Below are 21,536 nucleotides of genomic sequence, written 5' to 3' on the forward strand. Positions count from 1 at the left end.
AAGTAGGTGGGATGGGTTTGGAACTGACTCCACATTTAATGTATTATTTTTTGTTTTAACTATAATATTTGCTGCTTTAAAGGATGGAGCCACTAGGCAATTTCACATGGAAAGCTAATAAATCTAATGTCCCGATTAGATACTCCCAAGAAAGGAGGATGCAGAAATTGCTACCAGCAACAAGGTTGGGAAATTTCCTGTTGCTCCTCTTCTCTATGATATACGGTACGAGGGTTGGCCCTGATTTGGTCCACCTGCCAGCGGAGTTTAAAGTTTCTGAGGCTCAGAGGAACACAATGACTTGGATCAAACTGCTTAAATGGGAAAGGTATTTCTGCCGCATGGAGGAAGCAGTTAAACTCCTGTTAAAGTAGCCATCTCTTTTTTCATGCGTCCATGTGCAAGACCGACCTTCTTGTTCAGTGACCAGAGATTATTTTTGACAATCCAGGATATTCCGAAAGCTTGGAGACATATGGCTGGAAAATGAAAGGACCCTGGATTGTGGCCACATCATTATTTTGTGTCGCGTTACCAGATGGGCAGTCAGTGGATGGCGAAGGGATGCGAAGGGGCAGTTTATGAAGTGAATTTTTCCACGTATATCTAGAACTAGACTTTTATTCTTCTGGTCTGGAGTAACTGCTTCCCTCATCTCCTCTGCAGTATCAATTAACTTTGCAGTGGGGTGGCCAAAAAGGAAGAGGGTGAAACGATCTCTATAATCTTAGCAAGTGTCGCGGAGTCGCAGCGTCCAGGGAACTGCGGCTGTGACCCGCAGCGTCTTGTGCGGATTCAGGGTTGATATCACGCAGGCGGTTATGGAGCGGACTGTGCACTGGAACCGCTGAGGACGACAGAGACCTGGTGCTGGGGGAAGTCCGCTGATCTCGCCACAGCCTTGCAGGCCGCTGCTGCCTAACATCCTCTGTGCTTTATACCAGCATCATCGTTCTTTAAAAAGTCATGGAAGAAGGCCAGCTGCCAGACCTTAGAGACATCGAGGTAAAGCTGGGGCGCAAAGTACCAGACAGCCTAGCGAGCGCACTCCGTGGGGAGGAGCCGGTTCCTCTGGAAAGGGACAGGGACCCCTGCGGGGGGAGCAGCGGCAGTGGCGGTGGCGGCTGCAGTAGTAGCAGTAGCAGCTGCAGTTTTCCTCCTTCCCTGTCGTCCTCCTCTTCATCCTCCCCAACCTCTGGCTCCCCACGAGGACGTAGCCACTCCAGCACCCTGGAGAGGCTGGAAACCAAGCTTCACCTCCTCAGGCAAGAGATGGTGAGTGTGGTGCGCCAGCTGTGGGAGTGGTAGCCAGGGGACAGATGGCCGGGGGATGGGGGACAGCGGCCTGGCTGTAATGCTGAGGGCCGGTTGCGTGGGAAATGCGGGCTAGAGGAACGCGCAGGGGCTGGGGTCTGCAGACAGAAGCAGGGAGCCTTGTTTACCCCGGACTTTGCTCCGTCAAGGTTTGTTAAGAAAGCGGAGCCTGCCCTGCTCTGTGTACTTTCTGATAGCACCTAGTCGCTGCTCACAGCTCCGACCTCTAAGTTGCCTGCCCGCGACCTCCCAGGCATCAGCTAGCCAAGGATTTGCAGTCCTTGCACCCATGTGGGGCCTGCGGTGCACCATTCACACTTTCTGTTCAAAATGTGGGTAGCTCAATCTTTTGCACTCACGCAAAAATATTTCCTGGTTTGCCCAGAGGTGGCGCGGCTGGACCCTTGTAGCCTTCCTTCCTGGCTTACTCTTCAGCACTACGCAGCTGCCTCCCTTAGCTGCATCCGCAGCTGTTCAAGGCCTCCGTTGAGCTGATATTCCACAGCTGGTTCTGAAAACAAAGGCCCACTCGTCCTTGATGTCCTTATGAACAGCTTGTTTCACTGTTTTGATCCCAGGGAGCAGGTGATGTCTAGAGCTGGGGATTTGCTAATGACCACTTCCTACCCTGCCCCTTCAATCTTCAGCCTGCAATTGTTTTCTGTGCTGTTTGCAAACGTTTGACTAAGACAATGGGACTAATACTGGTTCTGAATATACTTGTAATTCCGGATGGGATGCACTTAGAAACATTTACTTGCCAGGAGCTCTGGGACCCCAGTTTATCTGTAGAATGAACTGGTTGGAGGAACTGATTCCTCCCTAAATCCTTCAAAGAAAATTAACCAAAAAGCAACAGCACTTTCTACTAGCTGGAGAAAAAGAATGTTGCAATAGGGGTCTCAGCCACCAAAGGATGTTGACAGTATCCTACATGCATGAGCCTACTAGGGCTTTGCATTAAAAAGAAGAAAGCAGAACTTTTTTTTCTGGCTCATTCTTTCTGCAATTGGAACACTCTGGAGGGAATAAATTCCATAGCATTAAGTAATCTTGGCAAGTGTATTTGTGTAAAAAGACAATTTTTATAGCTCAGGTCCTGTGCTCACAATTCTCACCACAGTACACAGAGTCTGTGATCTACAAACCTAAAACTCTAAAAACCTTTAGCCATCTCAGTATCTTTAAAGATGTTTTACTTAAGGACATTAGTTTTTATGTCTCAAGGTTGCATTTTCTCCCCACTTGGAATATTCCAGGTGTGAAATTGTGTATATAAAATATAAGCTTTTATTTGTACCTATATAGATGTGTACATGCACGTGTATAAACACAATTATATTTTTATTGTACCTACATAAAAGTGTGTAAGCAATGCACACATGTCTATATTCATACAGTGTGTGTAATATAAATTATATTTTTTAAAGATTTATTTCTGTATATAAAACTGGGGTACAGGCCAGAGGTGCAGGGGCGGTGAGAGGATTCACCAGAGTGGGGACCAGAACTGACCAACTGATGAAGTACACTGCTATGGGGAAGAACAGGCTGGTCAGGAGAGGTCTGCCGCACCATGTGGATCACCTCTGGGCAGGGATCGAACTCATGCTGAAGTGGCTTTAGATTCTTAGTGTTGTGCTTTAACCTGCTGCACCACCAGGGAAGGCATAAATGATATTTTTATACCCATCCTTCACTATCTAAGTATACACAACAGGTTTACACATTAGTTATGCATTTACTATATTCTGGTAATTAACTGGGTGCTAAACAAATAGAAAAAGTCAAGGATCCTCTCTGTTTAGGCCTTTAAAATCTCTTGTACTCATTTCACATTTACTATTTGTGGTTGGAGAAATCCATAGGGTTCAAGTAAATCTGGTTATTTTACACTAAAAACACTTTCTAGACTTATCTATTTTTCTTAATGAAAATGTCAACATTAATAAAAATCTGTTTCCCCAAACCAGATCTTTCTATGTATGATTATGGCATATCAATACATTTTAAAAAAGCAAACAGAAACAGTAATAACAGCAGTGGCAGATTGCTAACTTGACTATTCACTGCATTTTCTATGTGAGGCAGCAGTGTCTATGGACATAGAATTTATGCCAGAACAGATGTTTGGTGTTCAACTTTGTACTCCAAAAATGGTCTCAATTGGCCCAATGATAATATTGGCTTGTTGGATTTAAGAGAGAAGGGATTGAAAACAGGTATATTCCCTTGCTGTTAAGACTGGTGTCTCCCATTTTACATAACCCTTGTGAGTTCTAAAACCTATAACTTCAGCATAATTGTAAAGCAACAGATTTGTTTTTATGTAGACTTGGCAGTTTTGTCATAAACACTGAACAGATGTACTCCTGCAGTTTTTCCTGTCTCCTGCTCGCATCACATGTACAGAAGTAAGGAAACTACAGCTGGAATATAACCTCTTCATTGTGACCTTTCTGTCCTTTTCTGCCTTACACTATGAGCAGAATTAATCTCTCATTGGGATTAAACATGACCCTGTACTTCATACTTCCCATTTTTAGTTCCTTATGGATTTTATCTTCTGGATGGTCGGAATGACCAGCCTCAAGGTCTGTCCTTACACTATTTTCCTACAGAGCACCTTAGCCATGCACAACTTTTTTCTAGAGATTTCAGGATGAAGTTTCCTTCCTTTTCCTATCCAAACGCATGTGCACACGAATGAGCCAGCACAGCACAGACGCACAGGGAGGTAGCCTCACCACCAAGTTCTTTACAGGCACATGGTTTCCATGGTCTCTCTCATCTGTTTTTATTCCCTCATGGATAATTTCCTTTGAATCAATGCTTGCATTGGTCTGTGGGACACAAATGTAAACGAGTCTGGTTGAAAAAGATTGAAGAATAGGGAGAAACTTTCTGTGGCCAAAAGTCTTAATGTTGCATTATTTCTTAACAACATGCATAGCACCATACATAAGAGACGGTGTAGGAGGGAAAATCACTTTGCCTATATTTTGTATGATAGGCCTCCTCAATGTTATGATTGGGGTATTTTGGGGAGGGGATAATTTTTCCAATTATGTGAATTATTATTATTTAGAACTTAGAGATAAGAAAATTTGACAATACACAAGCAAATGAACACATACACATAAATGTGCAGATATCTATAGGACATTTATAATAAAAGTGGACATAGATATCAGGCCGCATATAAAATCTGTCTGGTGATATGTGTTCAGTAGATTTTAGTTTGTATTTTAGTGCCTTCATATCTATTCTGTCATTTGAGCCTAAGGTCATACTGGGAAAGAGGAAGTATTTTCATTCACATTTTCAAGGTCACAGAGCTAATTAGTAAACAAAATCACAAATTAAATTCATCTGCTCTATATATTGTGTTTTTCTCCCCAAAATGGTCTGTATAGCCTGTGCTCCATAATCTCTTCAAAATATAGTATAGTTTATGTAAATATGTGCTACCTTAGCTTCCCTAAAGTATTAAGGGGCCAACAAAATAGGCCTTCTGGATGTGTATGGGGGCATTCTAGATACAGATTCACTCAATAATCAACAAGTACATATCAAGTACCTACTAAATTCCAGGCCATTACAGTGAAATACAGGAAAAAAAATGGCTATTTTTTAAAAGTCAATCTTCAGAGGCCCTGAACTTTGTGTAGAGTGTTCATCCCAATTTCTGTGCAAAATGTTTGTGCATTTTTTAAAGTATTGTTTATAAAATATTACTTGAAATTTTAAGCATCTCATTTAAAATTATCTCCCAGTAAGTGTAAATCATCTGTCAAAACTTCTATTTTGCCACTCAGTAATAAATGTTATGCTATACTTTTCTTAGACTTTTCAAAGTTTTTAATTTATTATAAACATGTTCATATCATGCCTCTAGTTTGAAAATGCAAATTATTTTATCAATTTAATCTGGAAAACTTTTAAGTGCCTAAGATTAAAAAGCAATCACTAAAGAATGGAAACCTGGAATTAGAGTCTAATGTACCCTTTCACAATTGCCTACTGTTCAGAAAACCATAGTTTGGATTGAATGAAATACTACCCATTGATGCCAGATTTTAGTTCTAGTCAATTCTGTATTATGTAAGAATGCTTACCAATTTTTACATAATGCCTTGTCACTGTGAAAGTAATGTGAAAATACTTTTCCTGATTTTCATATTTTGGCGATTGTTTGCATAGCAGCTGTGTAGTAGTGTGTAATAGAACAATCTCAAACTAATTGCTTATCTTTCCTCACTATTAACACAATCAAATTACTCCACCCAATTCCTCAACTCTTGCTTTAGTAAGTATTTATAAGTAATACACAGAACTACAAATGAACACACTTACATACATATACACATCTAAATGATGCTGGAAGAACATAAATCAAAACAAACATTTTTAGAATAATGAATTTATACTGTTTTTACTAGTATTTCTTTTATTGATCTTTTTCATCTGTTGTCTATTGTGTTAAATGTTTCTCATATCTTGTGTTAAAAAGAAAAATATTTCTACATTTACTCGAAAAGATAATTTTATAAATTAATTTCACAACTACTTTGGGCATACTTCAAAGCATGGGTGAAGAAAATTCTGCCAGTTACTGCATCACTTAGCTATTTTTTATAACTAAATATTAACTTCAATAGTATTTTTACAATTCTCTCCTCTAGTTATTCTTTAAAGTTGGACATAAATGAAAACACTTAGGTGTATAATTGAGAAGTGATTTTGTCTTTTACTATAAAGTAAAATAAAACTTTCTAATGAGTTCCCAAGATAGTTGAAAAGATAAATAGCAATGTAATTTGGTCAGAAGAGATTGCAAGCCAAATCAGCAGGTGCATGTTACTGAGGTGGAGATCAGGTACAAGTGTTAAGACAAACAGATAAAGCCAAGGAGATTTCTCACAGTAAACGTGCCCTGTACAGGAACCCAAGGTACTGGTAACTATGCAAATGAAGGACTTTATACTACGGAGATAAAGCCGTGAAGGTGATGAGAAATCAGTTTCCAAATTGTAGCTTCTGCCATTTTGCTCATGGAAAGTTATTAGACTTACTTAATCTCATAAACCAATCTTGTTGAAACCTGTTCCTTATACAGTGGCTCATAAATTGACAGCAGTACAAACAAAGGTAGTAATATTACTTTGCTAGAAACCCAGAGATACACTATGCAGGATTTATGCACAAATTGAAGTCAGTGACATTTTCAAAAGCTGATGAGCCCACCCTGCCCCTAGGGATGTATGTTGACTGATACACTTTCTGACAAAAAAGAATTTCATTCCAGTCCATTCAAGTTCTACAACCATGCAGCCCTATCTTGAGACCATAGATTTTGTTAGATTTAAAATGAACCAAGTTTTAAGTTTCATTTTTGTAGTTAAAACTCACAATTAAAAGACTTTTTCACATATCAAAACTTTCACTTTTTTAGACAGTACTTCTGAAACTAGGATTCATGGCTGGAGTCTGGGAGGAGGTTCCTTTTCTTTGAAGGGTGTTCCTTTTATTTTTTTAATGGCAACTTACAAATTTTAGACCCAGAAAAGCTAGAACTCACCTCAAGTCTAGCGTTTGTAAGGACACAATTAACAGGACGTAAGAAACTGCCAAGGCTCCACTTGGTAAGCCTATAGCAATGTTAGCCCTTTTCCCTGACAGAGGACCTGTCTGCTCTCTCAGTAATCTCATCTTAGTCTTAACTCTTTCTCTGAGAATGTGGCATTGAGAAAATTATATAACCACACGAGGACTCAGCATTCTTGTTAGCATCTCTACTAAGGCATTGTACAAATTCAATAAGAAAATGAACTATCACACACAGACATTCAAAAACAGTAAAGACCACAGCAGGCACAGGTATGATGTCAACAGGTGGCTCTTTGATGGAGATGACACAGGTAGCCTGAGGTGGACAAAGTGACTTTCAGACTGTGCAATGGAGGTGCCTGCTTGGCCAGTATACTGCCATTGCACTTTCTGCTCCTAAGAGTGCCCACAGAGACCACCTTTTTGAATACAAAGGAAAAAAAAAAGAAATATGTGTCATTTCCCCTGCTTCAGTGCAACTACAAGTTCCAATTTTGATTACAGACAGCATTTATTAAGTGTGTACTATGTGCTAAATCATGGTAGGGTTTAGAAATATAGGTTACAGAATATGGAACCTAATTTCCAGTAGCCTAAAAAGTAGACTTAACATTTATTAAGTATGTGCTATGTGTTAAAGCAGTACAGAGTTTAATTATATAGGTCGCAGAATATGGAACTTAATTTTCAGTAGCCTAGGAAGTCTGAGGAACTAAGATTAGTTTTTGATTATCTATAGTGAGTCCTTGCTATGTACAAGACACTGTTAAAGTATTTTATATATATTATCCCACTGACACCTTATAATAATCTTAACTAATTATACTTTTTGCAACTATTTTATAGATAATGCTTTGAGGTTTATTGTTAATGCTTCAAACTACCAAGGTATTAAAGTGATGAAGCATACTGAGGTCAGAATCTGAGCTTTTAGCCACGACTAGCTCTTCCTTTCCATGCTTCAGAATACCTTACATGTTGACTCCTAGGATTAAATGTATACATCTATTCTTCAAGAATTTCAAAACTTTAAACACATTAAACTTTGGCTTATTTCTGTAAGTCTTGATGGGAGAAACAAGATGAGCCTTTTCTTAGGAACACTGGAGGTTTGTGTGAATATATTCAAGTTACCTGGTTCCCAGAAACTGCCACCTTTCCTTTCTGTCAGGATCACCCAGATTCCATAAATACTTCTTCCCACTCCATAGGAGCTACTAGTGAAGAATCCCCTGACTGACCAGTTGGAGGCTCAGAGCTCACTAGTATCTATAAGTTAGAATTGCACAGCTTTCCATTGGCACTACTTTAGTTCTCTGAGAGATAAAAGCTTGAATCTTAACATACTAGAAAGAAGTAGAAACTGGAAATCCTAACACTGTCTTGAAGTCATTCAAGCAGTGCTTTCAAATCAATATTCTTCTAATAGGAGTCTGATTTTACTATTTTTCTGAAATGATACCAGTTCCACAGTACTGCTCTGTGACTTCAGCCGTATGGATGAAGCACTGATTTAAATTGTCCTAAATGTAAATTGTACTTAGGGAATTCATAAAGAAACATGTTATATTTTCAACCACCTACTTCCAAATAGGATCGGTGTTTAATACAGTTTAGTATCTGAAAGGAAAAAAACCTGAATAATTTATTCAAAACAAGCTAAATGGTGTGCCTGATGTTTACATATAGATCTTACACTTAGGAAAACAATATAACTTGATAAAGTCTGTAAAAGTTGACTCTCAGCTACTCATCAAGCAAAAACTATTGTATGTGCTTGATCCAAATTACTTCCAGTCACACTCAGCACACCATGGAATGTGCCATTGATTGTTTGGTATATTTTGATAGCAAATTCACACACCTCTAACCAAAGGGTCTTTTGGTACTTCTATAGCAATATTATTTTTTCCTTTGTAAGAATTAAAAATATGCTTTCTCATAATGAGCATTCTAAAAATAATAATAAAAATGAAAACACAGAGATCCTTTTTACCCCCTCCTTTTGCCCTGTATGATTCTGTACCTCCAAGGAAACCACTCAGTTTGATGTGAATTCTCTCAGGTCATTTCCTAAGTCTTCAACTGTTTTGTATATATGCATACACATTTCTGTAATTTTGGTGTTTGGGTTTCATTTTTTATCTTATGAAATAATATTTACTGTTACCTCATTTAATAAATGGTTACAACATGCTAGATAGTATTTTAAACAATTTTATCTACTACGTCATTTCAGTCTCACCCTGCACTCACATAGTGAGTGTAAGTTCATATAAACAGATTCCTGATGAAACATAAGCAATTTTTATCTAGTCAGTTTGTATCTTACTCTGTTGCTTCTCCTGTATAAACCCCAATATAAGAGGTGATTATCTGGACATTTATTAGTTCTTTTAGAACTATCTTAGAAAGCAGATTTCATTTATAGAAGTCTCAGTAAGAACACTTCATTTGACAGCTGAAGAAATCACTAAGTCTTCAAACTGGGATGTGCTTTGGGTCTACACAAAGTGATCCATGCGTGACCCACTGAAGAAGCTTGAGTACCCTCAGCCTTCATGGTTGAAAAACATCTGAGATTTAGTCAGACTTTGGAATGTTCATGATGACAAAACAGATTCTACTGGTAGAAACTGATCAGAATACTTGATTGTTCAAGTGAAGAAATAATAACTTTCACACTGATTCTTCTAAGAAAGTATTATATAAAACTTAGAACATTGTTTTATTAATTAACCCGCAATCTGAAGTCCCATGTCATGGAAAACTGGTAAACTGGGGAAGTAGAAGTTCAGGATGAGAGCAACATTGAAGAATTTGATTGTGGCCTGGCAGTAGGGGACCCAGCACTTCAGTCGATAGCCCCAGGACAGTCCCTGCCCTCACCTGTCTGGATTTGTTCTGCTTGCTTGTCCACTGCAATTTAACCTATGGGCTAACTGACACATTTTATTCCTCAAAATGATAATCTCATCCATTGAGAGTCGGTCACCTTGAACTGTCTTCTTAGGTGAATTTTCAAACCTGATCTCTCAAGACTTATCATTGATTTCAGACTTCAGTGGATCATCACTTCCCTCATTTCTACATTGTAGGGGTTATGAAACATTCACATGTTAACCCCCATCACATTGTTTTTATAGAACCATTTTTAATAAGAAATTTAAAATTTCTGGGTCTGGGTAATGTGCCCTATTTCTAGGGGAGTCTCAAAATGATTAGGATTTTCTATTTGTAATTTAAATGATAGGAGGTTTACTTTTTTCTCTCTCTGATTTTAAATGAGGACACCTGAAGTGAGTTAGAATTAAGTCTTTGATTTTCCCTATTTTTGGTGAGCAAAATAAAGTTATTGCTATCATAATACCCACCTCTATAAACACATGAAATGTTGGGGCACCAGCATCCCCGACAGTGAGATGTGCCTGTTACAACTAAGTTCTTGCTACCACAGATTATTCTAACAACTTCCCTGACTAATTTTAACAAAATTATATTTAGGAAAGGTTGTCTGCATCCATATTTTGCTCTTGGTGTCAACCAAAGCTTGAGCTGAAAGTTGAAAGGAAGTGCTCCATCTGGAGATAAAGTTCAGCTTTCAGTTTGTTCAATTCAGACAATTTCCTATTGTTCCTTTGCTGGGAATTTATTAATAATTGGTCACTAGTTTTGTTGGTACAAAGTTAACTTTGTTTCTATGTTTTAGTTAATTTCATATTATTTTAAAAAAATGATATACTGATGCTAAACATACAAACAGTATAAAAGAAAACAAACTTGAAGCTAAATGTCCCCAGTATATACTAATATACCCACAATTCATTCTCTAACTTTGTGATACTTGTGGACATATACTTGTCAATGTATACATATGTATGATTTGGACATACAACTATTTTTTAGATCCAGCAACACTCTAGTGTTGATTTTACACACACACACCACTTTGCTTCATAGTACAGCCTACAATTCTACCACTGTGGTTTGATTTAGCTTACTGAAAAAGAACAATAGAGAGAATCACCCTATTAGCATAAAAATAATGTTTATAAAAAGACAGTCGATGATCTTTAGAAATAGGAAAGAGCATCCTGAAGTCTCGGGTGGGAGGACACGTTAGAGGTCATCCCAGACCAGTCTCCCTATCATCCCAACCAGATGATCATTGCCTTTTGACTGAGTTTCTTCAGTTATGTGGACTTCAGTGGATTCCAAGGCAGGCCATTCCACTTTCATATATGTCTATAATATATGAAATTTTGGCAGTTTTGGTGGTTGTTTGTCAAGTGATACACCCCTATAATCAGTAACCCTGGTGGATAACCATTAGGAGCAAATGTGCTTACATGCCATGAATGTGTAACTTGAGATAGAATTTCTATAAGGTATAAAATACAGCAAGAGCTCAATGAATTTCTCTTAAGTTTGTGTGTATATGGCTAAAAGAAAACTTTCTTGTCTTGCTAAATGAGAGAACTGCACTGTCATGCATTGGCAAGGATGCAGAGAAGTGGGTTACCCAGCAAGCTTTTTGGAGTACCTTTGAGTAAACTTGATACTGTAATAAAAAAAAAAAAAAAAAACAAGAAATCCTTGATATAGCAGTTCTGGTACCAATAATTCTTAGGATAAATATAGAAATGTACTTAATGATGAAATGATATAAAATCATAGCTGACCTGCGTACATTTGGTATTATGTCTTATTGAAAAAGCAGAAATAAGTTAAATATCCAGTAATATTAGCTAAGCTATTTTTGTACATATGAAAAGTGTTTGTAGTTATTAAAATATACTATTAATTATAAGGTAACTTTAGGTTTAAATTATTTCAATAACTTTAGGTTTTTTTGTCCTTCCCACTTCATTAATGACAACTCTGATGCTCCTAGGAAAAGATGAAACTAGATCTTTTCATCTTCTTTCTTTTGTTCCATTTTATAGAAGTGACACAGGAACACACAGAAGGAATCTCTTGCTCTACACACCCTAGATCTGAATAGATATATTTGGCATTGAGCATTCCTACCCAGAACCAAGAAAGGATTAATGGCCAAGTAAGAAATGGCCACTACAACTCTGGAATGTGCTCTCTGTCAAGTAAGGTGAATTAATAACCAACTGATCACTCAGGATTTTAACTGATACTAACCATGGACAAATCCACAGAAAGAAATGCAGTTGAGGATGACTTTCAAAACAGACATAATATCCAATAGATAATTATCTGAGCTGATGTGAGCCTTATATTTCTTATCAGAGATAGAGTGTAGAAATAATAGGACTCAGATATTTGTATAGATTTTTAGGGAAAAAAAATAGTCCTTGCCCAGAATGCAGGCAAATATTACAAATAATGAGATAACCCCCTTTTTTATGTTTCACAGGAATTTCAGGTAAGAATCTGTAGCTCTATTTTATCTCCATTAACTTGTGATGATAAAATTATATTGTGAAGAGTTATTCACAAGGAATCACCAAGTATAACATTTTTACTTAGATCATAATTTTAGTTATAATATAACAATGATTTAATGGTAGACCAAAGAGTCTGTGTTGACAAAACTCTCTGGCAGCAAAACAACAACAATGTTTAGTACATATTTATGAATTTCTATTGCTAAAGATTTCCTCAGGATGAAAGTCTGACAAAATTCTATGTATGAATAACTTCATCTGTCACTTTTTGAATGTACTAAATTTTAGTTTATAGGTCCCAAATTGATCAATATTACTCTTTTTTATTACATTCACCTTTAGGACAGAGATTTTGACTAAGTAATCCCTATATTTCTCTAACATGCAGATGATTATATAAGGACACACCATTTCTCTAATGTGTGAATTTAAGTACATATTCCCACTTTTAATTGTCTATATTTGGAGTATATTAGCATATTTTCCTTTTTGGACTGAAACAAAGAACTCCAGTCTCTTCTTTTCCTCCCATTCTCTCAACCCTATCACCTAGAAGGCAGATTTTGGTTAAAGAAAGACTAAACCACATGCTACTGTGACATTTGACTTTAAAAATGATTTTTTTTTTCCTGTTGCTTTAAAGTACAGCTGCATTCCTTCTTGGTGCAGACTCCTCTATCTTCAGATATTGTTTCAGAACCTACTGTCCTCAGGGTTACCAGCAGAACATAAAAATTAAAGTTGATTTTTTTACCCTGATAAGTGATCAAAGAGTGCACATTTTAGGGCCCTCCCTGCTTGTACAAAGGGTTAAAGCACAGCACTATGAAGTTATCCACAGCCACTATAGTACAAGTTTAATCCCAAGCCAGGGAGGTGACCCACATGGCACCACAGACCTCTCCTGACCCACCTGCTGCTCCCCTCAGCAGTATATTTCAGTAAATCCACATGTTCTGCTCCCCACTCTGTCTCTGTGAATCCTCTCATCCTACACCTCTGGCCTGTACCCCAGTCCTTGTATGCATATATTTTTTTTAAGTAGACATTTTAGTTCTTGTTATCCATTTTTTTTCTACTCTGTAGTAAACTTTTGACTTATCAGAGTGAAAAGAAAGAAATTCAAAATAACAACATTATTTATAGTATTAGGCACTGCATATATTCCTATATAGTACAGTCTGTGTGGATTTAATTAAAAGTAACTAATCATCTGTTTGGGCAGCCTAAGTTGGCACACAGCAGCCACTAATGGTCAGGGCACTCTCAGGCTCTTTCAATACCACCCTCAGGACAGACATGGGGGTGAGAGAACAGCGTGATGTGCCTCTGACGCACAGGGTGTCTCTCAGGTATATGAGGCAGTTAGCAAACCCATAGTTGGCATCATATCAACAGTGTCCCGGATGGGTACCCTGGATGGACAGGATGAGGCAGGAGCATTTTTTTTTTTTTTTGTTATAAGATTCTAGAATTAAGGCATTTCAAAAAATACTCATTGTTTTAAATTTGAAACTAGATTCCAAATATGAAAAACACCTATCAAATATGCTCGTAGTGCTGTCAAAACAGCAACAGTGTGGGTTTCCTTCTGGATTTATTTTTTTTTTGTCTCCAAGTGAACTTTTTAAATACTTTTTCAACAGCATTAGTTTTACCGCTTCTAAGTGTCTACATTACATAGGTCCTTGCTGCTTTCAATCTTGGTCTTACTTATTTGTATCATCCACTATTGGAAGGATTCCAAATATGTAGCAGGCATTTTTCAAAAATGTTTAATTTGCTAATAGGCTTTATCTAATTCTCTGCTGAAGCTCCCCACACATTACCATGTTCCATTTGCCTCTTTATTCCCCCACCTTTTATCTAGTCTTTTCTGCCTCTTCCTTCTCTTATTTCCCTCCCTTCTTTTTCCCTCACTACACACACACACAATTAAACATTTTTAACTTAAAAAGTTGCAGACATACCTTTGCTTTACTCTTAAAAAAATTTCAGTGAAGATTTCTGTAAAACAAGAACTGCTATGATGCATAAAAATGTCCTTCTCTATATATTCAAATCATAATTAAAGACATACATTATATTTTTTGACTAAGGACAGACCTATTGTAAGGATATTTGTCAAAAGCACTGCAGGAGTTAACCTCATGAGTCAAAAATGTAACCAAGGCCAACAGTCAGTCAGTGGGTCTCCCCAAAGCATAGTAGGGACAAGGTGGATAATATACAATCACTTTCTCACTTTCCAGTTGACTTAATGCCAGAACTTTTCTTCTCACAAAATCATGTTTTCATCTAGTTTCTGACCCACATGGAGTTATGTAACAGTAAGTGGAAGACTCTGACCATAGTGGTAGTCAGTAAATATATTTTAAATGTTGGGTGCCATAGAACACTCTTTGCTTCTACTGTTCAAGCTTAATGGAGCATAGATTAGAAAGCCAGTTTTATTAAGTAATTTTAAAAAAGAGAGAAAAGGACACAGAATAAGGAAATAAATTTTTGGCATTTTTATCTAAAAAAAGATTTCTCCGAGTCATCATTTTGTACTGCACATCACAGCTAACAGAACATTTTCACATATGGTATCTTTCCTCTGTCCTGGGGCTGTGAACTACAGTCATAATAAAATAAGTGGAACATTCATTGAATTTGTTGCAACATAAAGCTTATAATGTATTAGCTAAAATATAGCATTTGCCAATAAATGTGATTACTAATAATAACCTTGTCTAATATTACAGTTACTTGGTCAAGAAAGTAATGAATAAAGCTACATTATCATTATCAACATATTTGATATTAAAATTATTTTTTTAAAGAGTCAAGTTCCTTTGGGGAGTTATATTTAATTATGAAACTCATATGTTTAATTAACTCCTGAAAAATATCTACTTGCTCTTCTTTTATCTATGTTTAGAGTTTTCTAGCAATTGTAGCCCGGACAACCTTGAAAAATAAAATATAATTTAACTTTTACATTTTGCTTCCTTACTTTGAGTTTATTACTTCATTTTAAAAATATGTTTCTATGTTTGACTTGTAATGTAATACTTGTTCCAATTAGCCCTTGTTTGGAAATTTTAAGAAATTACTTTGGAAATGCCAGAATGAATATGTGGGAAGAAAGTCAGGATAACTAAGAAATTTATGTTCTGTTCTACATGTGTTTGTTTGCTTGTTTTTTTTTTTGTTTGTTTTTTTTGTTAGTAAAGGAAGATGAACTAGGAAATGATAAAGATTATTTTGGTAGACATCAATTACACTCAGTGATGAACACAGATTACTTGTTTTAATAGGGACAAAACTTAAATGAGGATTTAGCTATAGATCTTGAAATTTTACCTACTCTGTCCAGTCCCCTCCCCTACGGTCACCACCATCCTTCAGTTGCCTGGGGATTTATATAAATTAACCCAATGTCTACTAACACACATCCTGCAAATAATCTGGTACCATAAGAAAAAATAAATCTGGAATCTTCACACCTATATGCTTAAAGTGAATCTATTTTGTTATTGCTATGATTTCTTTGGTTTATCTCCTAATCACAAACCTAACAAAATAACAACTTGATATTTTATTAGTGGATTTATTTGCTGCCCATGACCCTGTGGAGTTAGACTGTGATTATCTTGAATGTACCCCTGCAAGTTTTTTGAAAATGTTCAGTTACTCAATTGTGATAAATTTAACTGGCCTCATTTCCATTCCAAACATGTTATAATTTACATTATAGAGGGATTATAAAAGACTGATTTCATAGGAGATGGGACACTTATTCAATGAAGCAACTGACTTTCACGCTGCTATAGTTGAAACCACAATGGATGCATACATGATAAGATCAACAATTTGAGAGACTCTTAGCAGTTGTCATGTATTTTATTAATGTGTGCTGTAACTTTAACATGCAGTTAAAAAGACACAGGGAAGTAGCTCCCTCAAGCACTATTCCTTTCAATCATGATACAAGGCAATTTTTAAAATCTTTTCAGTGACACATTGCCTTACTTGACACTGGATATGGAAAACAACATGCTTTGATGGGCAAAATAGAACTGCTCAAATATTTTATTTTATTAATAAGTGAAATGAGTTCAGATGGTTATCAGCAGCAATCAATAAATAACAAACCTGAACTTACAAATGGATGCTATGTTCTCTGTTGAGCTATTTAACTCATCGTACAACCATCTTACTTGGCATTAACAAGCAAGTAGGTTGAAATGATTATTGTTAGAGTCTATAAACTGGCTTATCCAAAACCACTAACCATTAATTAAGTCTCCTCAGAACACTATCAAATGTTCACATTGCTGAGTTGGGAATGGAGATAGAAGCCTAAGTGATTTACAGTAGATAAACACACGGCCAGGTTTTCCACTTTCCAAACTGGTTGTTCAGGGTGCTGTGGAGTGACCAGTGGAGAGGAAATGCTTTTCCACTTCTATTTGAATTTCAAAAATCCTGTCATTACTGTAAATAATCAGTAATTTGACATTAAGTGTTGGGTTATTTTTGTTTGCTTTCACTCTTAAATTTGTCCTCTTGAATTGCACCCAGAAGTCTTTAAGGAGAAATATACCCTTATTTTCTTTATAACATTGGGCTGATTTAGTGTCAACAGAATTCAATAACTTGAACAATTTATGTTTTTCATGAAAAGTAAAACCCAATGCATCAAAAAAAAAAAACAAAACAGAGTTTGGAGCTCAAGTGCATTAACTTTTCTGGGAACAAAAATAAAAATAAGTATATACTAAGAATGTCAACTTGATTCACACACTTGGAAATAAGTCTAAAATAATTTAATTGTTATCTTTTGACATTACACATGAAATTAATTGTGCCACTGCCAAATAACCTTGGTTGTTCCCAGTTAAATACTGATGATGCATATCTTTAATAAACATACATATTCCCAAGTCTTCACTCCTTGTTGGACCTTGAAGACAGATGGAAACTCTCAACTACACACCATTTAACTATGTAAATATTCACTGAGGGCATTGTTCCCCATTTCTGTGTCTAGAAATGATTTTTGTATTAGACATTAAGCAAATGAAACACATATCTGAAGGCAGTTATATACCAGTCCTGTCTAAGCCCCAGATGGAATTACAAATTAGGGATTTCAGGTTATTTGCTTGCAAGTAAGATAAGGAATTACTACTAAAACAGTACTAATATTTAACCTCCATGGTATTGAATATTCTTACCAAATCCACAGGTCCATGATCAGTAATAAGATTCAGTTTTTACTAGAAACGTATATAGCCATTTAGAGCTGTGCTAGTCATTTATATATAACTAGTAATTTACATGTTAATGGATAACCCTCCCCCAGGTGCTACATGACTTTTCACATTCCTTACAGGTGCTACATGACTTTTTGCATTTGTACATGGCCTGGAAATAAGTCTAAAAATAATTTAATTGTTATCTTTTTTTTTTTTTTAAAGATTTATTTATTTGTGCATACAGAACTGGGGTACAGGCCAGAGGCTCAGGGGCGGTGAGAAGCTTCACCAGAGACAGAGTGGGGAGCAGAACAGGCAGATCTACGAAGTACGCTGCTGAGGGAAGCAGCGGGCGGGCCAGGAGAGGTCTGGCTCGCCATGTGGTCTCCTCCGGGCAGGCGGCAGGCGGGAATCGAACTCATGCGGAAGTGGCTTCAGATTCTCAGTGCTGTGCTTTAACCCGCTGCGCCACCAGGGAGGGCCTAATTGTTATCTTTTGATAACAATTTTTCCCTCCTATCCCTGTGCCTCACATCTTATATCCTTAACTCTAGTTACAAGTCATACTACTAGCATTGCATTTTGTGTTTTTTTTTTAATTTTTCACTGTTTTATATACTTCTCTATACTATAGTTCTCCCATAGTTCCTGCCCAATTTATTTTATCTCTAGAATTTAGCAAAGGGTTAAGCAATTTGTAGTAAGAGTGATAAAGCTGGGCCTTCCCTGGTGGCACAATAGGTTTTGATGCAGACTTGATCCCGGGCCTTGGAGCTGACCCACATGGCACAGCAAACTCTCTTGTCTCACCCGCTGCTCCTCTCAGCAGTGTACTTCATTGATATGCCTGTTCTGCTCCCCACTCTGTCCCTGGTGAATCCTCTCACTGCCCCTGCACCTCTGGCCTGTACCCAGTTCTGTATGAATAAATAAATAAATCTCAAAAAGAAGTATAGTATTAGAGATAGTATAGCTATCTAAAATAAGACCTTCAAAGATGTGATTTGAGAGGAACCCAACTAGTAGAGGTGACATTTTCAGTAAATATGGGAGTACTATATGCTTTCATTGACTAGGAAAGTGGACTTATTAAGGTAGATGAGAAATTATACTGTAGTTAATGAAAGTAAGATTGAAAAGGTAAAACAATTCTAATTAATAGAACCAACTAAGCTTGAAAGTTTGAATATGGTTTGTTTTGCAATGAGGACTAATTTTAGCTGTTCTTTAGGGAAGTTATGTAAGGAAGCTGTGTTACAATTTTGCATGCATGCACTATTTTTTTACTTACAATTCTTTTCTTGAAAACTAAACAGTTTCCATGTGTTTTATATTATGGGATCCTTAAAGTATGCTGTACTTTTGAAATACTCATAAACAAGAAAGCACACAGTTGATTACTAAGGAATGAAAGTATGCAATAAAATAAAAAGTGACAAAAGTATTTTTGGAACAAGGAAAGGGAGACGATTTTACTTGTTCAAGATATAAATACTTCAAACATGTTTGTTTTCTCTATATCAGATACAATTCTGCTGTGAAACACAGATTTTATGATTATACAATATGCCCTCAATAAATTACTGTAAGTTGCTTTTATTAGTATGTGGAAATTTTCTAAACAAAAAATTACAACATGGTTTAGTCATCCAAATGACATTATTCATGATTAGCTATTTACATAATTATTTTTACTATTTTAAATTGATTTTATAATTAAGAGATTTTCTGATTAAAGTGTACTATACATTCCTGATATTTTAGAAAGCACATGAAATATAGTGGAGGGAGAGACACAAATCTATGATTAATTGCTCCAAGGTTAATACTGTAACATTTTTGTATTTTATTGAAATTATTTTCTTTTTTAATGTTTTGTACTATTGAGGTCATAGTGTATATTTCACATATTACTTTTTATAGAGCCCACCTTTCTGCTTAACCTACACCAAAAATGTTTGCCTATGTGATTTTTCTATATCTAATTTGCATTGCCTGAAAATAATCCATTCTTGTATTTTTATTATGATGGTATAATATGTCAGAATATTTGTTATAATAATTTGTAAATTAGAGGAATATATGTCATTCCTTTTGCAACATGATTTCCCAAGTCTAGATTTAGTTTTTTTTTTTTTTAAATAAGACTGAATGCTTTAATATTATTTTTTAAAGGGATGGAAAAATGCTATAGTTTGTGAGTTCTTGCATTGAGCAAACACCAGGTAAGCACATGGGCTTTATTTAGTTCCAGATAGATCTAGTTCTGAATCCAGCTGTGCCATATTCTCCTTGTGAGACAGGCAAGTGGCAGCTGCTCTCCTGAGTTGCAGTGTGAAGATGATAATGCCTGCTGTTTACAGCTTTATGAAGGTTAGGTTTGATAAAGTGCAGATAAAGTACATGTCCTCATGTCTGGACCTCGTTATTATTAAAGGATAGCTATTATTATTCATGATATTATTATTCTGCTACACTATGTAAGTTGACTTGAGTTAAAATTTTCTGGGTGAGATTACAAAAACAGTAAGAAAAAAATCAAAACAACAAATACATTATCAACAACAAAATCTTCCAGTACCTTTAAGATGCATTGCTACTACCACTTGTCTTATTTCTGCCATCAGCAAGAGGGCTTTTCTTAGGCACACTAAGCTTACTTCCCACAGCTCAATACACCATCTCCAGCTGTTTCCTTACCCTACTTCTTGAGCAGTGAATTTTGGATAATTGCATAACCTGCCTACATAGATGTTAATGCTTTACTGAAGAGTGGCAGTGGGAATTATGCTCTGATCACATATTATCTGATTGCTTTATAAAAGCAGCACATACTAAGTGTTACCAGGGAACAATTCCAAGATTTAGCTGATTACAAAAATTACTTTCTGAATCAGGAGATAGGTAGTGAGGAAGAGAAAGAGGATTTTTGTTGTTGTTATTGTTTACTACTTTCAGAGGAATCTAGATTATATTTTTAAATCACATCCACCAGGATTTCAATTACAAAACAATAATCCCGAATTTCAGTAATAGTTTGAGTGAAAGTTTTGAACTCATTATTGTGATTGTCTTCTATACAATAATTTATGGTAAGCTTTGAGGATTTTATCTGAATAGAAATTATATATTTTCTTTAAGGTTTTTATTTTTAAAACATTAGGGAATTTATTTGAACAGGAATTATATGATTTGGTATCATTTTAACTATGTGGCAAACAGTTCCATTCACTGAAATCCAGCTATTATTTCATATAACACATGAATATAGTTTTTCTTTTTTATCTTGAGTATTTAAAATTATATTAATGAAACCGACTCTATATGGCTAATGGAATATTCCTTAAAAGTAACAGGAATTTATATGCTAGTTGATTAAGTAAACAACCCATCTCAGAGTACATTGTAGTAGTGTATGGTTTTGATGCAAAGCTATATCATAATCATTATTCTGATTTCTACTTTATCGTAAAAAGCCTGTGGAATTGTAATGTGAAATTATAATTTTCACTGATTAAATTTTCTGTGTAATGTTAGAATAAACAGTTATCTGAGAAAAATACAAAACTTTGTATTATGAAGTTGAGTGTCTGCACATTCCTGATGAATTCATCATGTGCCATCTGCTCTAATAATTCTTGCCACTGGTAAGCATATTGTACCAGTAGTTATCATAGGTTTTTATCTATATTTGCTTGACACTAATATGGAATTTTCTACATAGTTATGGTTAGTACTATGACATGAAACATGCTAACAAACTGCAAATGCCATATCTTATTAAGACAAAAACTAGAAAAAAATATTAAGATCCAATTAAGTCTGCATGCCCTTGTTTCCTTATCCATCCTTTTCACCTTTTGTGATAAGAACTGAAGAAAGTGAACCATCCTGTTCCCAGTAGTTCTTTTTCAATATGGTGACCCATCTGTTGCCATATGCCAGG

The 21,536-nt window shown here is 36.0% G+C and overlaps 1 protein-coding gene across 1 annotated transcript in view; it reads left to right on the forward strand.

Annotated features, from left to right (window-relative positions):
• Positions 1-295: 295 nt before the first annotated feature.
• The window catches only part of LURAP1L (leucine rich adaptor protein 1-like), a 38,615-nt gene continuing 17,374 nt past the window's right edge, over positions 296-21,536 (forward strand). Inside the window, exon 1 of the mRNA XM_004677660.2 lies at positions 296-1,275. Within this exon, the coding sequence (XP_004677717.1) occupies positions 967-1,275 (309 nt within the window). The 5' untranslated portion in view covers positions 296-966. The remainder of the gene's footprint in view (positions 1,276-21,536) is intronic.

Source organism: Condylura cristata, unplaced genomic scaffold (assembly GCF_000260355.1).
Source record: "Condylura cristata isolate star-nosed mole 26May11 unplaced genomic scaffold, ConCri1.0 scaffold00006, whole genome shotgun sequence".
Classification (NCBI taxonomy): domain Eukaryota; kingdom Metazoa; phylum Chordata; class Mammalia; order Eulipotyphla; family Talpidae; genus Condylura; species Condylura cristata.